Genomic DNA, 18,158 nt, shown 5'->3' with positions numbered 1-18,158 from the left:
TAAGGAGGGACTATGAATACGGGTGTTAGCTCCCAGTGCTGTCAACAATCTCTTATTTCTTTTGCACTGCCGAATTCGGCGGTAGCTGTATCTCTATCATACGAAGTTTTTAGCCCTGCCAGCTAATTTTGGGAATGCATAGCCAACGGTTTCGCATTCGCTATTACATACCGGGACAATCTCTTGAAACTATACATAGGTATAACTATGTGTTGCAGTAAAACGCCGCTTGACTGTTGATTTCCGGTTCCACATCGGTTTCCCTTTGATTAACGCAAATCATTGACATCAATTGTGGCCGGCTAGATATTTGTTGGTTATATTCATCATATTTACAAAAAGAATGAAACTACGGACTGTCTAGTGCGTAAAGAATCCTCCTGATATTAATTTCCCACGTATATTAAATTAGATCTACTGTTTGACACGATGGGCGAGCTAGTACAGTACTTAAATAAAATAAAAATACCCCAGCGGGGAGACAAAATATATAAAGATGAATGTGTTTTCTCGTTTGACACACCAGTGAGTTTCATATTTTATTCTGTCGCACTGTACCTCTCATTTTTCCGTATCAAGTCTAATCGTATAAATTCTATACAAGGAATCGCCGAATGGACTCTACCTCAATCTTACAACATATTTGGGACTAGGTCAGGATCATGTCGATGCTTACTATCAAAGGACCAATAACCCTGTATTTCTTCGCTTGAAGAGATCAAAAAAAGAAGTAAGTATGCTTCCTTTACTTGTTTTCAATTATAGCTTACCATACGTCAGTTACATTCTGCAAAATTTATTCCAAAATGTTACGGCTAAGTTCTCAAGGCATAACGTATAAGTCTTTCTCTAAATATGTTTACGAGAGTCGTTGAATGCAGTGGAAACAGATGGTGAAACAACAATTAAAAATATACTTCTGGATACTGACATTTATGGCACTTATTTTTCCAACTATTTATCTATAACGTATTACAGATACCTGCCGAGCAGCAAGGGGATGGTCCTGAGAAAAAAATAACCCGTTTAGCGATCGGGGTTGTGGGAGGATTCACACCGGATACTAAAAAATACGAGTATGACGAATCCTACGAGATTGTTATATTGCCCAATTATGTAACAATACCGTATCCTAAGGATGATTTGCCTGAACAAGTATGTGCTATATTAAGTAGTGCGCAAATAAGCAGTATCCAGTGAAGAATTTAAATCAATCGTTAAATTATTCGCCAGGTTAAAACTGCCATAAAATCTCTATTGGAAGCAGAGTCTGCCTCAAAGTTAGCAGAAACAGAAGCCTTAGCTGGAACTTGGGACGGAGAAGCGAGAATAGTTTCAAAGTAATAGACAAAACTGACGAAATTGATAATGTTGGCTTTACATGTACTGAATTATTATTACCAAGGCTAAACCAGGTTATTTTTTCATTATCCAGGCATGCCGCAAATTTAAAACAGTTGGGCAATGGAAAGAAGATTCCTCCAAGCGGCTGGAAATGTGAGAACTGTGATTTGACCACGAACCTATGGCTCAATTTAACCGATGGGTCAATACTCTGCGGGCGGAAGTTTTATGACGGAACTGGTGGGAATGATCATGCCATTGAACACTATCGCACCACGGGCCACCCTTTGGCTGTTAAGCTCGGAACAATTACCAAAGAAGGAAAAGGGGATGTTTTTTCTTACGATGAAGATGACATGGTTGAAGATCCGCATCTTATCACGCATCTAGCACACTGGGGCATCAATATTACCCATATGGAGAAGACTGATAAATCTATGGTCGAATTAGAGTTGGACCTTAATCAGAAATTTGATGAATGGGTAGCACTTCAGGAGGCTGCGAGCAAATTAACTGCTATTTACGGCCCTGGATACACGGGACTCGTTAATTTGGGTAATTCCTGTTACCTGAATAGCGTCATGCAGATGGTGTTCACCATACCTGACTTTATAAAAAGGTATATTCTTCACCATAAACTCCTAGTCTGTCGAATTCGTTCTCTTTGACAAATTTGTTTACTGTGTGCTCTGTTGTACGATTACAGATATGTTGAGGGAGCTCCGCAACTTTTTCAACAGTCTGGCAATGATCCTGCAAACGATTTTAATACACAAATGTAAGTTTTGCAAAGTATGCTTCGTTGATCATGCCCAATAGTTATCACTAAACAATACAAGATATCTTTGGAAGTACGCATACATAACGAAGCAATGTTATCAGGGCAAAATTAGGAGTGGGTCTAGTCTCTGGGAAGTACTCTGTTCAGCCGCCGTCTGGCTCGGAAGACGAACGACGCCAAGGCATACCTCCGAGAATGTTCAAGACTCTTGTCGGTCGTAGTCATCCGGACTTTTCAACCAACCATCAGCAAGATGCACAAGAATTTTTCCTCCGGCTGATAGATCTTTTAGATGTAATTATTGGATCATTACAGAATCTGTAACCAGAGCACACTTTTTTTAATAATCGAATCATTAAGTAACTTTCTGTTGAGTAGCGCAATAGCCGTCATCAAGCCAATCCTGCAGATTGCTTTAAATTTAAAGTGGAGGAAAGATATCAATGTGGAGGATCTGGCAAAGTTAAGTACACTCATCGTCCCGAATATTTGCTGCCACTTCCCATACCGCTCAAAGCAGCTGTAAATCAGGTACGATTTTATGACAATTTTTTGTCTATCACGCTATTTTTGCGATCCATGAACCGCTAGTTTCGTGTTCACAGGAAGAAGTCGCTGCTTTTGAGGCAAAGAAAAAGGAAGTAGAAGCAAAGGGTCAAAAGATGGATTCCAACAGCATCGTCAGACCTCGAATAAAACTTTCATCGTGTCTGGAGATGTTCACCCAGCCTGAAATTGTAGAACAATTTTATAGTACAGCTCTAAACCAGAAAACAAATGCATGCAAGTACGGTCTATTTTTTAGAAAATATTTATCTAGCTTATTTTATACTTTGTTCGCACAAACGTACATAACTTTTTTTAAACAATGGCACTGATAAGATGAACTACTTTCACAGGGTCACGAGTCTCGCAAGTTTTCCGGATTACTTGGTTATTCATCTAAAAAAATTCACCCTGAGAGAAGATTGGATCCCCATTAAATTGGACGTTGCTATCGAGATGCCAGATCAGTTGGATTTAAGTATGCTTCGTGGGCTGGGATTACAAAGTGGAGAAGAATTGCTACCGGAACTTGCCGGCTCTGAACCGCCACCTCCTGTTTTCGATGAAGCCATTCTCGAACAGTTGAAGGATATGGGTTTTCCACCAGAAGCTTGCAAGAGATCGTTATTCTTCACGGAAAATCGAGGCTTGGAAGCCGCAACTAACTGGCTCATGGAGCATATCCTAGATTCCGATTTTGCAGATCCATTTGTGCCTCCGGGTATCGACATGAAGGCAGGCAAGTAATTCTGTCAAATTTCAAAATGATTAATTACGTTATGAAACATTGGCATGGTGAATTATTCAGTAGTTGTAAAAAGAAATGAGCGTGTCGAAAAGCCAAGAGATTTGAATTAATGAAATCTGTAATTTTAGGAAAAACGGACTTCAAACCGAACGAAGAAGCCCTCCAAATGGTGATGAGCATGGGTTTCACCAAAGAACAAGCAACTAAGGCTTTGAAAGCAACCGATAACAATCTCGAACGCGCAGCAGACTGGATTTTCAGTCACCAAGCAGAACTGGATGCTCCTGACACAGAAGAAGGTCCGGTGCAGGATGCTGCGTTTAGAGATGGAAATGAACGTGAGTTATGCATTAATTATGACTTAAAGTATCGAGTCAAATATTAAATTTTCATTTTGATTCAGGATACAAATTAGTTGGTTTCATTTCTCATATGGGTACCTCAACTATGGTTGGCCACTACGTTTGTCATTTGCTGAAAGATAATCGCTGGGTAATATTCAACGATGAAAAGGTGAGCGTTATGTCTTCTGAGACATTTCTTTTGTATGCTACCAAAATCATAATGTGCAGCGCATTTCATTGAGTTGTATCTACATTCCAGGTTGCACTATCTGAAAATCCACCAAAGGAATTGGGCTACTTATACCTGTATCAACGTATCGAATAGAAATTTGAATGGGCATGTTTTGTAAAAACTTTTTATCGTACACCAAAATTTAACAATAAAATAAAAATCTAAATCATGTCAACGCATTCTTTCATTATTCATTATCTAATTCGTTTAATTTGTACGTTTTATTGAACTTGATGATGTATCCTGCACAGAAATTATATGCGAATCATCGTTTATACACTTACTAACAATTTTTCGTCCTCTTAATTTAAAGACTAAAGTATAGCAGAAAACTTTTTTACTTAATTATTTATTAAGGCACGTATAACAGTACATAGAAATCTGTATTAGAAAAAAATGTCTTCAAATATTGACATCAGTTGTATTATCAATACTCGTGGTTGAAACTTCACATAAAATCGAGCGAATAAAATTCATGATTGTGTAATAGTAATTGGGGAAAACGTTTCGAAAATTGTAAATGCTTAAAATTTCAAATCTGAAGTTAGGTATATCCTTTCGTCAGATTGGCCGTAGTAAAAACAGTTTTAAGTTTCAACATCACTGACAGTGCATGTATAGTGGTGCAGTTTCTGTTAAAAAGTAGGAATTGAATTACTGCGTCTTCGTGGTAAGTCAGAATTTCTTTTCCCCACTTTGGAACATGTTAGAAAATATTTAAAGTTTGTATGTATCATGTCAATTCAACGATAAGAGGAAAAGAATTTATATGGCACTTGTGCACGTAATTCACGTGTTTCTCTAATATTGTATCACTTCGCATTATGCTGTTCGCATTTAAACGTTTCTGTTTTGAACATGGTCAAACGCTCGTATTAAGTAACAAATCTCTTACATTCTATGTAAATATAATTTAAAATTGATTTATATAGTAATTACAAGCAAGTAAAAACATTCGCCATAAGTAGATGTAATCGACTCATTTTACAGAAACTCTCATCAAATATCAAGCTTATGAATGAGAATAATTTTTTTTTCTTTTTTTTCATGCAATGGCACAATGCTTAATAGTTTTATACCGGTGTACTGACGTTTTACTAAATTGTATATAACCTGTGTATATCTATATAGCTCAATGCTTATACATTCTGTTTCTGTGTCTGATTTTTTTTACATTTCATTAGTTGTGAGGATAAAACTATGTTAGTAACGATTCAAATAAATAAGCAGTATTACGCTGAAATATAATGAATTGATTGGGAATATTACTTGTCATCAATCACAGTTTTAAGTACGTCGATTTTAAAGCGTCAATAATTTCTTTGGGATATGACGCAAGTTTTCTGCACCCTTTCTTTCAACTTCCTCAAAATATGTAAAACGTAATCATCTATCGAAACAAGCTTTGTTCACAGTTTGTTTCAACACATCAAATAAATGTTTGACAATTATGGAACTAGAAATATACATATTATTTGATTTGTGAACATCGTACTAAAAGAAATCTCTTCATACGAAGCTGTCGTTTTAAATGAACCGTATCATCAAAAATATTATATATCTTTGCTATTATTCACTAATCAAGAAATACTACTATTAGGCTAACCAACATTCCTCAAGCACCATTGTTTTCACTCTTATAATGCATATAAATTACAGACAAATGTCAAAAGTAATTTGTTTTCCTTTGGTACTTATAGTATCATACTTTATACATATGTAATTAACAACATCATTTCAAATCAATAAAAGTTAAAGGCACGTACTTCCGTTGGGGGGTAAAAGAGAATTAAAAAACAAAAACTTTTTCTCAGATGTTAGGTAATGCTTGAAAAATGGAAACTTATAATTGTATTAAGTACAGCCAACTATCGCTGCATTAAATACTTATTAATATATACAAGAAAATATACTGGAAGTTATGAAATATTGATGTATATTTCGTGTTTTTTGTTTTTCTCACCTAACTTGGAATATTTTACGCAAGGATCTTGATTGTAAGTATAAATGTCCAGTTAGAAATTAGCTAGCATGCTTGATGTCTAATCTGGTATCATTTCCATTATTGATAGCGGGTGACGGAGGTATACCATAAATAATATTACTACCATCTTTTTTAAATGTCGGTTCTAACAACTCGGGCTGTACATTAACTTTCACTACTTTACTCTTATTGCCAAGCTTGCAATTGAATGACGATGCAACTGTCACCGGGAGATCAGCTCGTTGTAGCCTGTAAGGAGAATTCAAATTGATTAATGTTGACAATTTTACATAGAAAATATGAATGCGATAGTAGATTCGACTTACTGATAAAATCTGTTGCAAAGAATGCCAACAAGTTCACCAACTCTGTCTTCTTTGCTCAGAATTGAAAATATGAAATCGTTTCCCAGGTTGGTATGGATTCCTATGAGCTGGTCTTTACCTGGTGAAACACTCAAGCCAGTGATATTGGCGAAGGGGGTTCCCTTTTTCATGGACTTAAACTTGGAATTATCAAGTTTATACACAGCATGATCGGTTACGACAAAAACTCGCTCAGCAACCTTTTGAAATCTGTGGACAAGTTAAAGAAAAGCATTAAATATAATCTCTAAGAATGACAGAAGTAAAAAAAAAGAGGAAAGCTTATTAGACAGTGAAGTCAGAAATTTGATAGTGCTATAAAAGTGTCTAAGCGAAAAAAATTGCATTACTTATTTGTTTTTAAGATGAATCCACTGAAGAGTATTGACGTAAAGTGATCTGTATTTTTAAGATTATTTATCGAAGTATTGAAAGTACTGCTGTGGGGATTTTCGTCCTGTTTTGACAAGTAATTACCCTCCCAGCGGCGTTCTTGACCCCAATTATGTCGTTTAGAACGCAACGCGGACGCAGCTGCCATCTAAAAAATAAGAATTCTTATAAATAAGAAAATCTGGTCGCCCGAGTTTGAATCAATGAGAAAGTGAACAATTAAAAGAACCTTGATTCGCAATTGCGGCCAATCTTCTCTGGGAATAACTTTGAGTACCATCCAAGCCCGCCATCTAGCATACATTTTTTTCAAGGAAGGTATAACAGGTCTGATAGCAAAATTTTCCGCTGGCCATGGCAAGCTCCTGCCGTAATCTCGTAGGGAGCTTGCATTTCTGAAAGTTCGTTCCAGCTGCTGTATATAAGAACGCTGTTTGTACTTGCGGTAATATGCCATTATAACAAGAGCGGCCTTCATCTTCTTGTAACGTTGCCGACACAAATAGCCTCTCCACTGTTTTTGCAATAATATAACAATACCCGGTATCAAGTCGCTTCTTGCCTGAAATGAAATTGTTATATCATATTATGACTCTCTTTGCACTTGGTAGTTAAATCGACTGCTTGCAAAATTTCTCGGGTCAAGAAAAAATTACCTTTTCAAGAGCAAACAACGTACGAGGGGACCGTACAAATATCTTAGTATGACCGTACATCACGTCGTCGGCGAAACCTTTTTCTTCCATCAGAGTTCTAACTCCCTCTTTATCGGTACCACCTCTGAAGTTTGGCCAGGTATACTGTGAAATCATTTTGTACCTGCGCAGCGAAGTACGCATTTGTTAATAATAATGGTCGCGTCTAAATATACTTGGTGAGAAGTATGATTCCCCGATTTGAATATTTTGATAAACGTAATTACCTTTTCAAGAATCTATCGTAACGTTGCCTGTATACAAATCCGGCTCTTCTGACAAGTATATTTTCAACTAATCCCAGGTACCTTACTTGATGACTAACTCTTTCATTGTCAAATACAACCGGTGATTTGACTTCGTTGGGTTTGATACAACGGACGTAGAACGGCTCTTTGCTCGTTAGATTTTTGACTAGAGCAACCATTGAGTTGCGGAACAAAGTGCCGGCGGTTAACGGCCGTTTCGTAGTCTATAGAATGCGATGAAATATTGTTAATACAAAAATGCGAAAGTAATGACTATGCTAAGAGGAAGCTGAGCTCGTATCGAAATAAAGATAGTTTAACTCTCTCTCGATAACTAATATCTGATACTCACTTTTGTGATGTCTTGAGCACCTTCTGGCCACATGTTACTGATTATAGAATTGCTACTTCCAAATAATAGACGTTTGAAATCTTGGAAAAGAGTGTCTTTATTCTTCTCTATGAACCCATTGATATCATACACAACGTCACCTGCGTAATGTTTGATTCTGAAATGAGTTTTATGCTCGAGCTCTTTATCCATTGGTCTCAATTGTCTTGAAGTATAGTGTTTGTGATCAGCAAGCTTTTTATCTAGAGCTTCAAGGAGCATCTGTAAGCGGAAGTAATTTAAATTAAATGAAGTCTGTTGATTTTCAATTCACTGGTTTGGTCGGAAGTTTTAAGAAAGTACAAAAATTACGCACCGCATCGTTTACTTTTCCAACGTTAAGACAAGCTTCATCCATAATCGCCAAAATACCCTTGTGCTGTTGTTCCACAAGATCACATATCACTTGATTGTTGAAGTATTCAATATTCTTCCATGCTATGCCTTCTCTGTTGTATTCTTCTTGCTCTTGCTTCAACACCAACTCTAAGAATTGAAATTTACAAGTTAAAATAATGCACCTCGTCGTCGCACCTTGATTTGTAAAAAAAAAAGGGTAACATTATCTCTTTACTAACCGATAAAAAGCTGCTGCAATTTTTCGTTGCAATAATTTATGCAAAACTGCTCAAAACTGTTGACATCGAAAATTTCAAAACCGTAAATATCAAGCACACCGATCAGTGTACTTTTATAGGTCTTAGTGATGTTGGTTTGGTCGACATTTATGGTATCGTTAATTCGGTTTATAATCCATGTAAATAATCTATCATAGATCGCCTGTAAGGTAATTGTATATAAAATAAATGATAAAAACACGGCCTATACTGTGTTATACAATAAAAATCCATCATTCGTTCACCTTGGCTAAAGCATCTCTGCCGTATTCAGCTTCTACAAGAGTATGCGTCTTTTGCATAACTTCTCCACCTGCAGCTATAACTCTTTGTGAAAGAGCAATGCTAAGGTCCTGATGACTTAGGGAAAGACGTTCAGCCGCATCATTCAGGGAACTACCATCAATCGATAATTTTTCCTCGATCAATGAAAACTTGATGTTTCCCTGAAGCAATCAACATTATTTAATTCAAAGATCTTTCTCTACTCTAAATTGTGCCACAAGACTTCAGATAGTATTTTGTTGAATAAAAAAAGAAACAAATTGCCATCAAGTGACTTTAATCATGGGTAAAAAAACTGATTACTTGTGACGCGATCAATTTTGCGATAATAAAATAATAGAAAATTTATGTTTAGAAAAAACTATTAAAACTAACAATGTGTAAAATGGCTGCAATTATGTTCCAGGTTGTCTGGATTTCGTTTTGTGAAAATCCGAGAGTTGTCAAAGCAGATGAAACAGTTTTGAAGTCAGCTCTGTCTGAATTGCCGGTACGACTGGTGTCCCCCTGCCTAGCGTAATGATATTCGTTAGGATCTCTGAGTAATCCTAATTTATTTAATTCAACCTCTGGACATCCATTGAGTAGCTGAAAATATTTAATTTCTTTGTAGTATCATTTTTGAGAGCACGTTGATATAAAAGCCAATGTTTAGTCGGCATAAATTAATCATTTCTAAATTCAGTCAGTTTTATCTATTCCGACAGGTGATTATGTACTGATAACATACTTTCAATGTAATCATAACACAGACGTACCGAATTTTTTCTTTCTTACGTGACGTAATTCAATTCCATCAATCATACCTGATAAAAGCAGTGGAAATTACGTTCTCCCTTTTGCTGGTGTACGACGCGGGATTTTTCAAGCAGATAGTTGCTAATGTGACCTCCGATAGGGTCGCCTTTGAAGTCAAAGTTTATATCCATATATTTTCCAAATCGCGACGAATTGTCGTTACGATTTGTTTTTGCATTACCAAATGCTTCCAAAATCGCGTTTGATTGTATGAGTACATTCTTTACTCTGAAAGTAATTATAATCAGTCGACGTTGAGGAAAAAATAGTATCGGTAAGAAGATCGGGCTACTTGAATACATACTCATACCTTTCTTTTGAAAAAATATGAAAATAATCAGGTTCTATTTTTCATTGTCAAAACCAAGGATGATTTTTATCCGTTGCATATAATTCATGATCAATGGTAAAAAATCAAAGATTTGTCTCATTGCAATAAAACGAGTTTGACATCAACCAAAGTTTAAGTTCAAGCGAAATTCGTACCTTTCGATCTCTTGCTGGCCTCCCTGATTTGTCACAGCTGCTATATATTTCATAATAATTTTACTAGCTTCTGTTTTTCCTGATCCCGATTCCCCGCTGATAACTATACAGGTATCGCGGCCTTGCTGTTTCATCTCTCTATGCGCCGCATCAGCAATAGCAAAAATGTGCGGCACATTTTCGAACAATTCTCTTCCTGAAAATTTCAAAGCAAATTCCTTTCTTCTCATTGAACAAACAAACGTGCAGCATACGATAAGAGACTATCAACATGGAAGTTGATTGATAGTAAATCGATCAATTGTGTGTGACATTCGACTAAACTGCATATAATGGTAAGACATTCAAGCAGAACCTTTTTTCATCGCGATACAATGGTCACAGTGAATACCGTTGCACGGCTCAACGATTCAATTTACACACCTGTTTTTACCCTGTCATCTGCATTGTTTACAGTTCAATGGCTCGTTGATGCACGATAAACATTTAACAATGTATGACTAATTTAGCTAGAATTATAGGCACGTAAAATTCCATTTATCACGAAAGTTACACATGTATTTTTGCTACCTAATCTGATCCGGTTTATAAAAAAACGATAAAAATTTGAACAGATAAGTAAGTTAGCTCTACACCAATGCTTGGTGCACAAGTTGATTTTTCAGACGATTATTAATAGTTTTCTAATTACAGTTAAATCGTTCCTTTCAAGCAGAGTGACTTTACTTTTTACAGCTGACTTATAATGTGAACCTGGAGTCGACTTTCCCTTGTTGTTACTCATTACTGTAACTAGAACTGGAAAGTCAACATTCATTATCTAACTCGCTCTCTGTTTTCAATGATGTTGCCCAATAGTAACTTCGGAATTCAACCGTTGTTCTAGAATCGAAACGATATTATTAGAAAATGATCAACGTTCAAAATAAAAAACAAGACACATTAACAAAGTTTGAATTAACGGAAATGTTTTCTTATTCATTAACCTTCCAGAGTGTGTGAGTGGACACATGTCAGCGTTACATAAAATCAATTGCACTTTATCAAATTGTTTCCAAATTATATATCCTTATCAAAATTACCGAGTATCTGACTCATAGTTTCTATCTGTGTCATTTTCTGCCATTGATATTTCATAGATAAGACAAATGTGTCACTGTCACCTTGAGGACATTCATTTTATATTCGGCAGACGTAATCCTCGATTTTGGGAAATATTGACGTTAAATGTTCGACGGACAGCAACGAACGGTAAATGAAGATTGAACTGGTATACGCGACAAGTGCATTTCTAGCTTGTGCGATAACTCGGCTCAGTGTAGACACTCTAGCTAAGCGCAATTTGAAAAAAACGTCTTTCTGATAGCATATTTGCGCACAGATAGTGCAAGATAGCCAAAGCTAACATTGGCCGCAGTGGTTACCTTTGTATTTAGTAATCTGGTCGTGACCATAGATATTTGTAGTTCTGTACGGGTTGACGCTGACGCAAACCTCGCCGATGTAGGTGTAGATTTTTCCGCCATTGAATCTAGCGATAAGAACAAAAATAAATAAAAATCATATATCGAACTTGCTTTTCCCAGTGAACACCAGGGAATTTTTTTTTTTTTAATTTAAACATATACCCCTGTTCTTAAATAAGGCTGATATTTTCGTCTAAGTTTTCTTTGATTCTACAAGTTCCAGCAATGAATCGACCATCCTTGGCCGTATTTAAATCAATAAAATGCAAGCTTCAAGACACTGCAGTTCTTGATCGATTCAGTAATTATTATTAGCCATTAATTGTTTAGAAATATAATTTTGTCCTTGACTAATGGTCGACGAGATTGGCTTTATCAGTGGAAGTTAACGGTTTTTTTTTTCTCCCCATTTTCCCATTCTTTCACAAGATAACGTAATCTCACTTCAGATAATAACACTTATGCGTGACTTATATACGGTAACAGCACAGCGAGATGATATAATAAGGAAATAATAATAATAACAATAACAATAATAATAATAATGGCAACGTTGTACGTCTTTATTGCATCGGTACTGTAAAACGCACGCGTAATTGAAAATACAGACAAAAGACAGGAAAGTCTCTGGTAAAGTATTTTTTACAGTGATAATTCAGAGCAAAGTTTGTTTAAAGAAATAAAATTGGGAAAGTACAATGCACGGTGGAAGAAAATCTCTTATCAAACTCTGACGCATTTCATTTGTGGAAAATACATGGATTTGTAGGTAAAGTTAGAATGACTCGTTCTGAATAACAGAAGCGATCTGACCCAATTACATTACAGCTTGCTTCTGGAAAATTCAAAGATTGGAAAACTCTTTTTCTTGAAAGGTTTTACTATTTGCTGGGTAAGTTAATTTTCAACGGTTTACATATTTTTGAATAAATTCAGAATTTTCATTTGGCCAGGTTTGGGTGAGAAGTGATTTGTTGGGTGAAAGTCTATTGAAACTTTAACTCCAGTTCGGAAGTAAAGTGGAAAACCCTTTTCCATCGTCCTCGTATTATACCAATTTACATATGCCGATACGAACAGTATTCGCATACGGATTACAAGGGCGGTTAATTTTCATTGTATGCAAGTAAACGTGTAGGATTATGCATAAATTGTTACGTGCAACATTGAGAGAATGTATCATCGGCGTAGGTTGAGTGAGGAGCTGGAGAATGACTCATGTTCCAGATGATACATACGTATAGTAGGACATTCATGCGGTGTGTTATGTAGTATACGTTCATTGTACATACATCGTACATAAACGTGTGCTCGTATCGTTAGGAACGAAAACGTCCTTGCAGTTTATTTTTACGTCACCAGACCAAAAACGCTATGAGGTCATAACGCGCGATAGTATCCTTAACACTTACGACAAAGGAATGTTTTCTCTTAGCGTGCCACCGACAAACCGAGTCGAGTACGCGACGAGGGATTTTATTTATAGAGTAAAAAACATATCGTAGAGAGAGAGAGAGAGAAATAGAGAGGGCTGACATAAAGTGACAGTTTTTTCTCCGAGCGTTCGTTCACGGGTGTATTACTAAACTTCTTCTTCTTCTTCTTCCGATTAAAATCTAAAATTTTTATCGAGGCCGCACGTTGCCACATGTGTAAATCGCGTCGAGTAAATATCATTAATATGCGCGCCGTACGACGCGTTCAAGTTCGAAATGTAAGTTGCAACCACCTGCAATTGTTTAGCCACGCCCTCTTTACGGTCGACGTTAGAAATAAGAAGAGCCGTATCTTTCGATCGGGGCGCAAGGGGGTTTCTAGTTTCTGCTAACGTTTGCGAGCCGATTTCTCGACACGAGGATATCATTTTCAACCGGTAGCGAACCTCGACGTCTTTTATACCAAATAAAGAAAAAATTGCTGATCGAGAACTACCTTATAGGCCGCTCGTCGTCTGCGCGTATTAACGTGAGATATTATATTTACCTGACACACAGGTTATCCACCACTTTTTCCAACGTGATTTCGTCCAGCAGGACGAAATCACCAATACCGACGTCCTCCTGGTCTGCCATCGATACCTATCGCACTGTTGTAATGTTTAACCAACGCTTCTATCGCACGAGGCGCGCGAACGCAAACTGATGTCAAATCTTTCAAACACCGCAACCTGACAGCGCGTACTGCTCGCCGGCAAACGAATCACGAATGCTAAATGCCAACTTCGCTCCCACCACCGCAGCGCCACCGGCAACCACCAACCGACAGTGCTGTATGATTCTGGAGCCTAATTCTGCCTTATTGTTCGCGATAATTGCATATCCCAATTTTATCTTCCTCTCATCGAAATGGCGGAGAATTTCATTTCCTACGAGTTTGTTCATCTTCAATGATGCGCTAGAGTTAAAAATAAACGAGATAATGCGGTAATTTAATTTCACCCTCTTTTTTCAGGTTTAAGTCAAAAAGTATCAATTGCAGGTAAAAAATTGTCACGGCCAAAGTTGTAGAGAGTTAAGTTTCCTAGAAGTTTGGTTATTACCATTTTTATTGAAAAGACGAAAATTGGCGAGTTATTTAGCAAAAACAAATTCCCTCTAAATTCAATATGGCGGCCAAAGCAACTGTAGAAGTTGGTTGAAATTCTGGATTTAGATTATCAACGATCCTCAGCCCCCCGACAACGATGAGATTGAGAAAATTGTGGTATTCAATTACTGCAATTTCTAATGTCCGTTTCGACTGGGCTGTTGTAAAATGTCCTCATGACGTCAGAGCCTGGTTGTCGGCGTCGTTTTATCACCACATAACCTAAGTTTTTGATTTTAATGAAGGCAGATCGTAATTATTGGAGTTTGAAATTACTCAAGTCACGCAAATTAATTAAACATAATCAATAATATACCTGTTCTACGCTCCAAACACGAAAAAACACGGTCAGCTGTCAGCCTGGCTGCATCAGTTTGATTTTTTTTCCACCGGATGACACACTGCAAATTGAAATTGATCCCAATATTACGGAAATCAAAATCAGAACAACTCCGGTTGATGTTTGATGGGTCCGTTCTAACTTGATACAGCACTGAAAGTTCAGAGCCCGAGTTCTTTTTTTTTCTCTGACGCATGCGCACTCGACGCGAGCGGGTGTCTGGCCTCGCATTTCGTTCATGATTATTTTTGGCCGTTACTACACTGTTGCGTGAGTAATCGTGAAGTCAGTCGAAACTCGAAGAATCGGGTAGTGGGTCCTAAGCCTCTCGTTGGGTCGGGAGTTTCTCGCCCATAAGGAGAATCTGCGCCAGGTATTACAGTGTGTGAGTCGCAGCTTGCAGGCTCTTTAAATAGCCGAAAAGATATTAAAAGATGAACATGTCGTTCTCCAAAACGAACGGCTGGAAGCCGAGTAACAACGGTCATGCAGAAACCGAGACCAACAAAAATTACCACGGATTTCGGGAAAAGTTACAGATAAACGAATGGACCTTCAGCTTGTTCCTATTCTGCTTCTCGCTGTCGATTGTTATCGGGAAATTACTCCTGAATTACGGTAAGTCACTCACGTAACGAGCGTTGGGTCGTTCTCTACAATAGATTATTTGAGTATGATAAATGTGAAACGCGTAGCGTACAATCAGGTGATTGTTTACTCCTGGACAGGTGTGTCGTATCTACATACGCATATACATATATGCATTATGACGTACACCCTTACAGGTATCGCCGTAGGGATAGAATAGTCCGTGTCAAAAGTTTGTTTGTTTTATTTTTTTTATTTTTTAAAGAGGTGTGCCTTTTTACGGTGACGCCACATGAATTCCGAACCGACGGTGAGCGTGCAGGAGACTTGAGATATTTCTCGGATAAATTAAAATCGATGTCAATGATTCGTTCTCGTACACGATGAGTCGTTAGAAATTATAACGTAAATCGCAATGGAAAAGATGAATCGTCAAAATCTGATAGAAAAATTAAATTATCCGTCATCATTTCCAATGCGATTTCAAAATTCGTAATATGTATATATCGTAGTTGAACGAATTTCGTGTAATCAGACCTTCTATTTTTATCCGATGACCAGCACCTATCCAGCCCAGGGTCGTGTTCGTCGTTAATAAAATATTCGTAACAATAGTGGTGCCGAATCCCTGGAATATGCCCTATGCTATCCAATATACATATACCTCTGTACCGATATGTGCATGCTTGAAGATTTGTTTGCGATGTGTTTTGTCAATTAACAAATGTGCCTCCTCTCCCCAGGCGTCGATTTGCAGTGGCAAATCCAAGGCGATTACAAACTGCCATCAATGCCCGCTTTTCCTAGCATCTCCAACCTCTCCGTCATGAGCATATCAAGCCTAAAACCGCGATTCGAGTTTAGCAGCGATCGATTGGTGACTGCTGGTGAAAAGTTAGTTAACGTTAGCCAGCGATACGAAGAGGCGGTGTCCAGTGCCGTTGTCAGATTTTCAAGAAACAATTGGCTCTGGATACGAGCAACTCTGAGCGGATTGGCAATGATGGGTTTCACTTGGTACATTGTTTACAAGGACAGTAGTGTACCCGGAGTTAATCCGCCATCCCCTTTGAGCCTCTTGAAAAAAAGGTAGGTCACCTAGTAAATGATGATAGCTTCGTTTTTACCTTCAGCCAAACTTATTCTTAAAGTATATGCTAAAATATTCTTTGCAGTGGCCAGTCGTCAAGGTACAGCATGCAGGTAAACTACTTTGTTGGTGTGCTCAATGGGATTTTGATCTTTATATACTTGACTTTGTGATTTGCGCTATGGCGTTATCTCAGGTAAAGTGGAAGACGAGATGTTGTGTTCGGAGCAGCTAACACTTTAAAAGTGTATTGTTTTGTTTGTAACGCAAATCTTTGATGAAAGTAATTGATCAAATATCTGTGTAGTGCTATATTGTACAGTATAAACACACACAGACAGACACACATTACACACACACACACACACACACACACATATATATATATATTCAAAATATATAACATAGTTGTTTATTTTATTTATTATGATTTTTTATAACATGTAAATTCATGTCGTTATTTATGGAAAACTTATATAAATATTATGGATATGTCAAGTATTAATCTGATGAATAATTAGAGTAATATTTTAGCTTATTTTTATCTTTTTTCTGGTCTTTTGTCACTATGTACCTAGGAAAAGCTCATGTATTTATGTTGCATGGATTAGCGTGCATTACTATTGCACTTCTAACTTGCGGTTCACAAAATGTTTTTTTTTTTACTTTTCCTTCAATTTACAATTCCTATACTATGCTATGGTTTCCTACAAATACACGGGTATACTCAAGTACAGAGCTCTTTTCGTAAATCAAACTTGCTATACAGCGCAATATTTACACATTTTTTTAAGAATGAAAAAAAGATGAAAGAAGAACAAACTGTTTTGGTACAAAGAGTTTTATATACATATATACAAAATGTGTAATTTAGGATATGAAAAAATACTAACTAACTAATTTAACTAATATTACTGTAAGACTGACTTAATAGCTGCTATATTTAACACTCATTATGATTGTGCTTTAAATTGTGTAAATTGTCACAAGGATGTGGTCAGAGACATACTTGCTTTCTGCGGGGAAAATGTGATTTTGTATTACGTATTATACTGGTTCTATCTATAAATTAATTGTATCACAGAGTTTTTTACACATATACTTAAACATATGTATACACATTGCATCCTTAGTGGCTAATGAGGAGAGTCACGATAATATTTTTTCTTTCCACTTTTTTATTTTGCTTGTGAGCATTATACCAATCCATGTTTTCTTTCGTTGACTGTACAGCTTTATTTTATTTGCTCCTAAATGTTTTTTAGAGAGTCAAATTCTGTAACTTCATTGAATTCGTATGTCTAGCATTGTATTGATGATTATTATTATTATTTCCTTCATGCACAATTGATAAGTACGTTAATTTAATAGCTACACGTATGTACATGAAATAATGTACAGAGTGTGGTCTTGTTCTCGGTGATTGCTACAATAACAGTTCTCAATAAATTTTATACCCATACAAATAGCTTTATTAAAATTAGTAGTATAGGAATAATTGATAAGAACAAACTGGAATTTGTTCAAATCGCTTTGATGCTTAATTGCTTTCATCACTATACAGGCAAAAACTGTATTATATGTACTTCTCAAATTGTTTTTGGCTATTTCTTTAATCATTCTGTGCAACTCTATAAGATTTATGAATTGTAGTAGATTAAAGAACTACTCGTAATCATTATAATTCTCCAGTTTATTTCCCCTGTCACTTCCTTCCTTTCCCATCTTTTAACCAGACACGACGGGCAATTCTTTTTTTTTTCTTCTGTTACCCACTAATCCGGTGACTCCGAAATTTTTATATTTTACAAGTTATTCACGGCCTTTGATT

The 18,158-nt window shown here is 36.7% G+C and overlaps 3 protein-coding genes across 5 annotated transcripts; 2 read left to right on the top strand and 1 right to left on the bottom strand.

The window, feature by feature from the left end:
• The first annotated feature begins 222 nt into the window (after positions 1-222).
• On the top strand, positions 223-4,164 carry LOC107228037 (ubiquitin carboxyl-terminal hydrolase 5). 2 transcript variants are annotated; one of them, XM_046740158.1, is made up of 13 exons: positions 223-525; positions 605-730; positions 994-1,155; positions 1,234-1,340; positions 1,436-1,963; positions 2,051-2,122; positions 2,227-2,419; positions 2,504-2,656; positions 2,731-2,912; positions 3,025-3,410; positions 3,548-3,757; positions 3,823-3,932; positions 4,023-4,164. In XM_046740158.1, exons 1-13 carry the CDS (start codon positions 430-432, stop codon positions 4,086-4,088), a joined length of 2,391 nt encoding a protein of 796 aa, XP_046596114.1. In that variant the 5' UTR covers positions 223-429; the 3' UTR covers positions 4,089-4,164. The 2 variants fall into 2 exon arrangements, with proteins under 2 accessions (XP_046596114.1, XP_015524866.1); XM_015669380.2 differs by having other exon boundaries at positions 225-525; positions 979-1,155.
• Positions 4,165-4,177: 13 nt separating this feature from the next.
• LOC107228030 (unconventional myosin ID) lies at positions 4,178-13,907 on the bottom strand. Of its 2 annotated transcripts, XM_015669371.2 has the most exons (15): positions 13,707-13,907; positions 11,682-11,788; positions 10,258-10,453; positions 9,780-9,999; positions 9,349-9,561; positions 8,934-9,134; positions 8,650-8,851; positions 8,388-8,557; positions 8,033-8,293; positions 7,660-7,904; positions 7,394-7,556; positions 6,967-7,299; positions 6,695-6,885; positions 6,306-6,554; positions 4,178-6,228 (listed from the first exon to the last, which is right to left on the bottom strand). In XM_015669371.2, the coding sequence occupies exons 1-15, from the start codon at positions 13,793-13,795 to the stop codon at positions 6,018-6,020; spliced, it is 3,051 nt and encodes a 1,016-aa protein (XP_015524857.1). In that variant the 5' UTR covers positions 13,796-13,907; the 3' UTR covers positions 4,178-6,017. The 2 variants fall into 2 exon arrangements, with proteins under 2 accessions (XP_015524857.1, XP_046596108.1); XM_046740152.1 differs by lacking the exons at positions 9,780-9,999; positions 10,258-10,453 and having other exon boundaries at positions 13,707-13,845.
• A 1,024-nt stretch (positions 13,908-14,931) lies between these two features.
• LOC107228027 lies at positions 14,932-18,005 on the top strand. The gene is made up of 3 exons (XM_015669369.2): positions 14,932-15,267; positions 15,981-16,326; positions 16,413-18,005. The coding sequence occupies exons 1-3, from the start codon at positions 15,084-15,086 to the stop codon at positions 16,498-16,500; spliced, it is 618 nt and encodes a 205-aa protein (XP_015524855.1). The 5' UTR covers positions 14,932-15,083; the 3' UTR covers positions 16,501-18,005.
• The last annotated feature ends 153 nt before the right edge of the window (positions 18,006-18,158 follow it).

Source organism: Neodiprion lecontei, chromosome 5, assembly GCF_021901455.1.
Source record: "Neodiprion lecontei isolate iyNeoLeco1 chromosome 5, iyNeoLeco1.1, whole genome shotgun sequence".
NCBI classification, from domain to species: domain Eukaryota; kingdom Metazoa; phylum Arthropoda; class Insecta; order Hymenoptera; family Diprionidae; genus Neodiprion; species Neodiprion lecontei.
The sequence above is the reverse complement of the archived record's forward strand: the minus strand, read 5'-3'. Positions and strand labels throughout refer to the sequence as shown.

Excerpts from the sequence above, each read along its gene's own strand:
- LOC107228037 (XM_015669380.2), top strand. The coding sequence starts at position 430 with ATGGGCGAGCTAGTACAGTACTTAAATAAAATAAAAATACCCCAGCGG. Across the intron at positions 2,420-2,503 it reads GGCTGATAGATCTTTTAGAT|CGCAATAGCCGTCATCAAGC; the intron begins GTAATTATTGGA and ends TCTGTTGAGTAG. Across the intron at positions 2,913-3,024 it reads CAGAAAACAAATGCATGCAA|GGTCACGAGTCTCGCAAGTT; the intron begins GTACGGTCTATT and ends CTACTTTCACAG.
- LOC107228030 (XM_015669371.2), bottom strand. The coding sequence starts at position 13,795 with ATGGCAGACCAGGAGGACGTCGGTATTGGTGATTTCGTCCTGCTGGAC. Across the intron at positions 10,454-11,681 it reads CCAGATTACTAAATACAAAG|GAAGAGAATTGTTCGAAAAT; the intron begins GTAACCACTGCG and ends TGAAATTTTCAG. Across the intron at positions 9,562-9,779 it reads ATTTCCACTGCTTTTATCAG|CTACTCAATGGATGTCCAGA; the intron begins GTATGATTGATG and ends AAATATTTTCAG.
- LOC107228027 (XM_015669369.2), top strand. The coding sequence starts at position 15,084 with ATGAACATGTCGTTCTCCAAAACGAACGGCTGGAAGCCGAGTAACAAC. Across the intron at positions 15,268-15,980 it reads GAAATTACTCCTGAATTACG|GCGTCGATTTGCAGTGGCAA; the intron begins GTAAGTCACTCA and ends TCCTCTCCCCAG. Across the intron at positions 16,327-16,412 it reads TTGAGCCTCTTGAAAAAAAG|TGGCCAGTCGTCAAGGTACA; the intron begins GTAGGTCACCTA and ends TATTCTTTGCAG.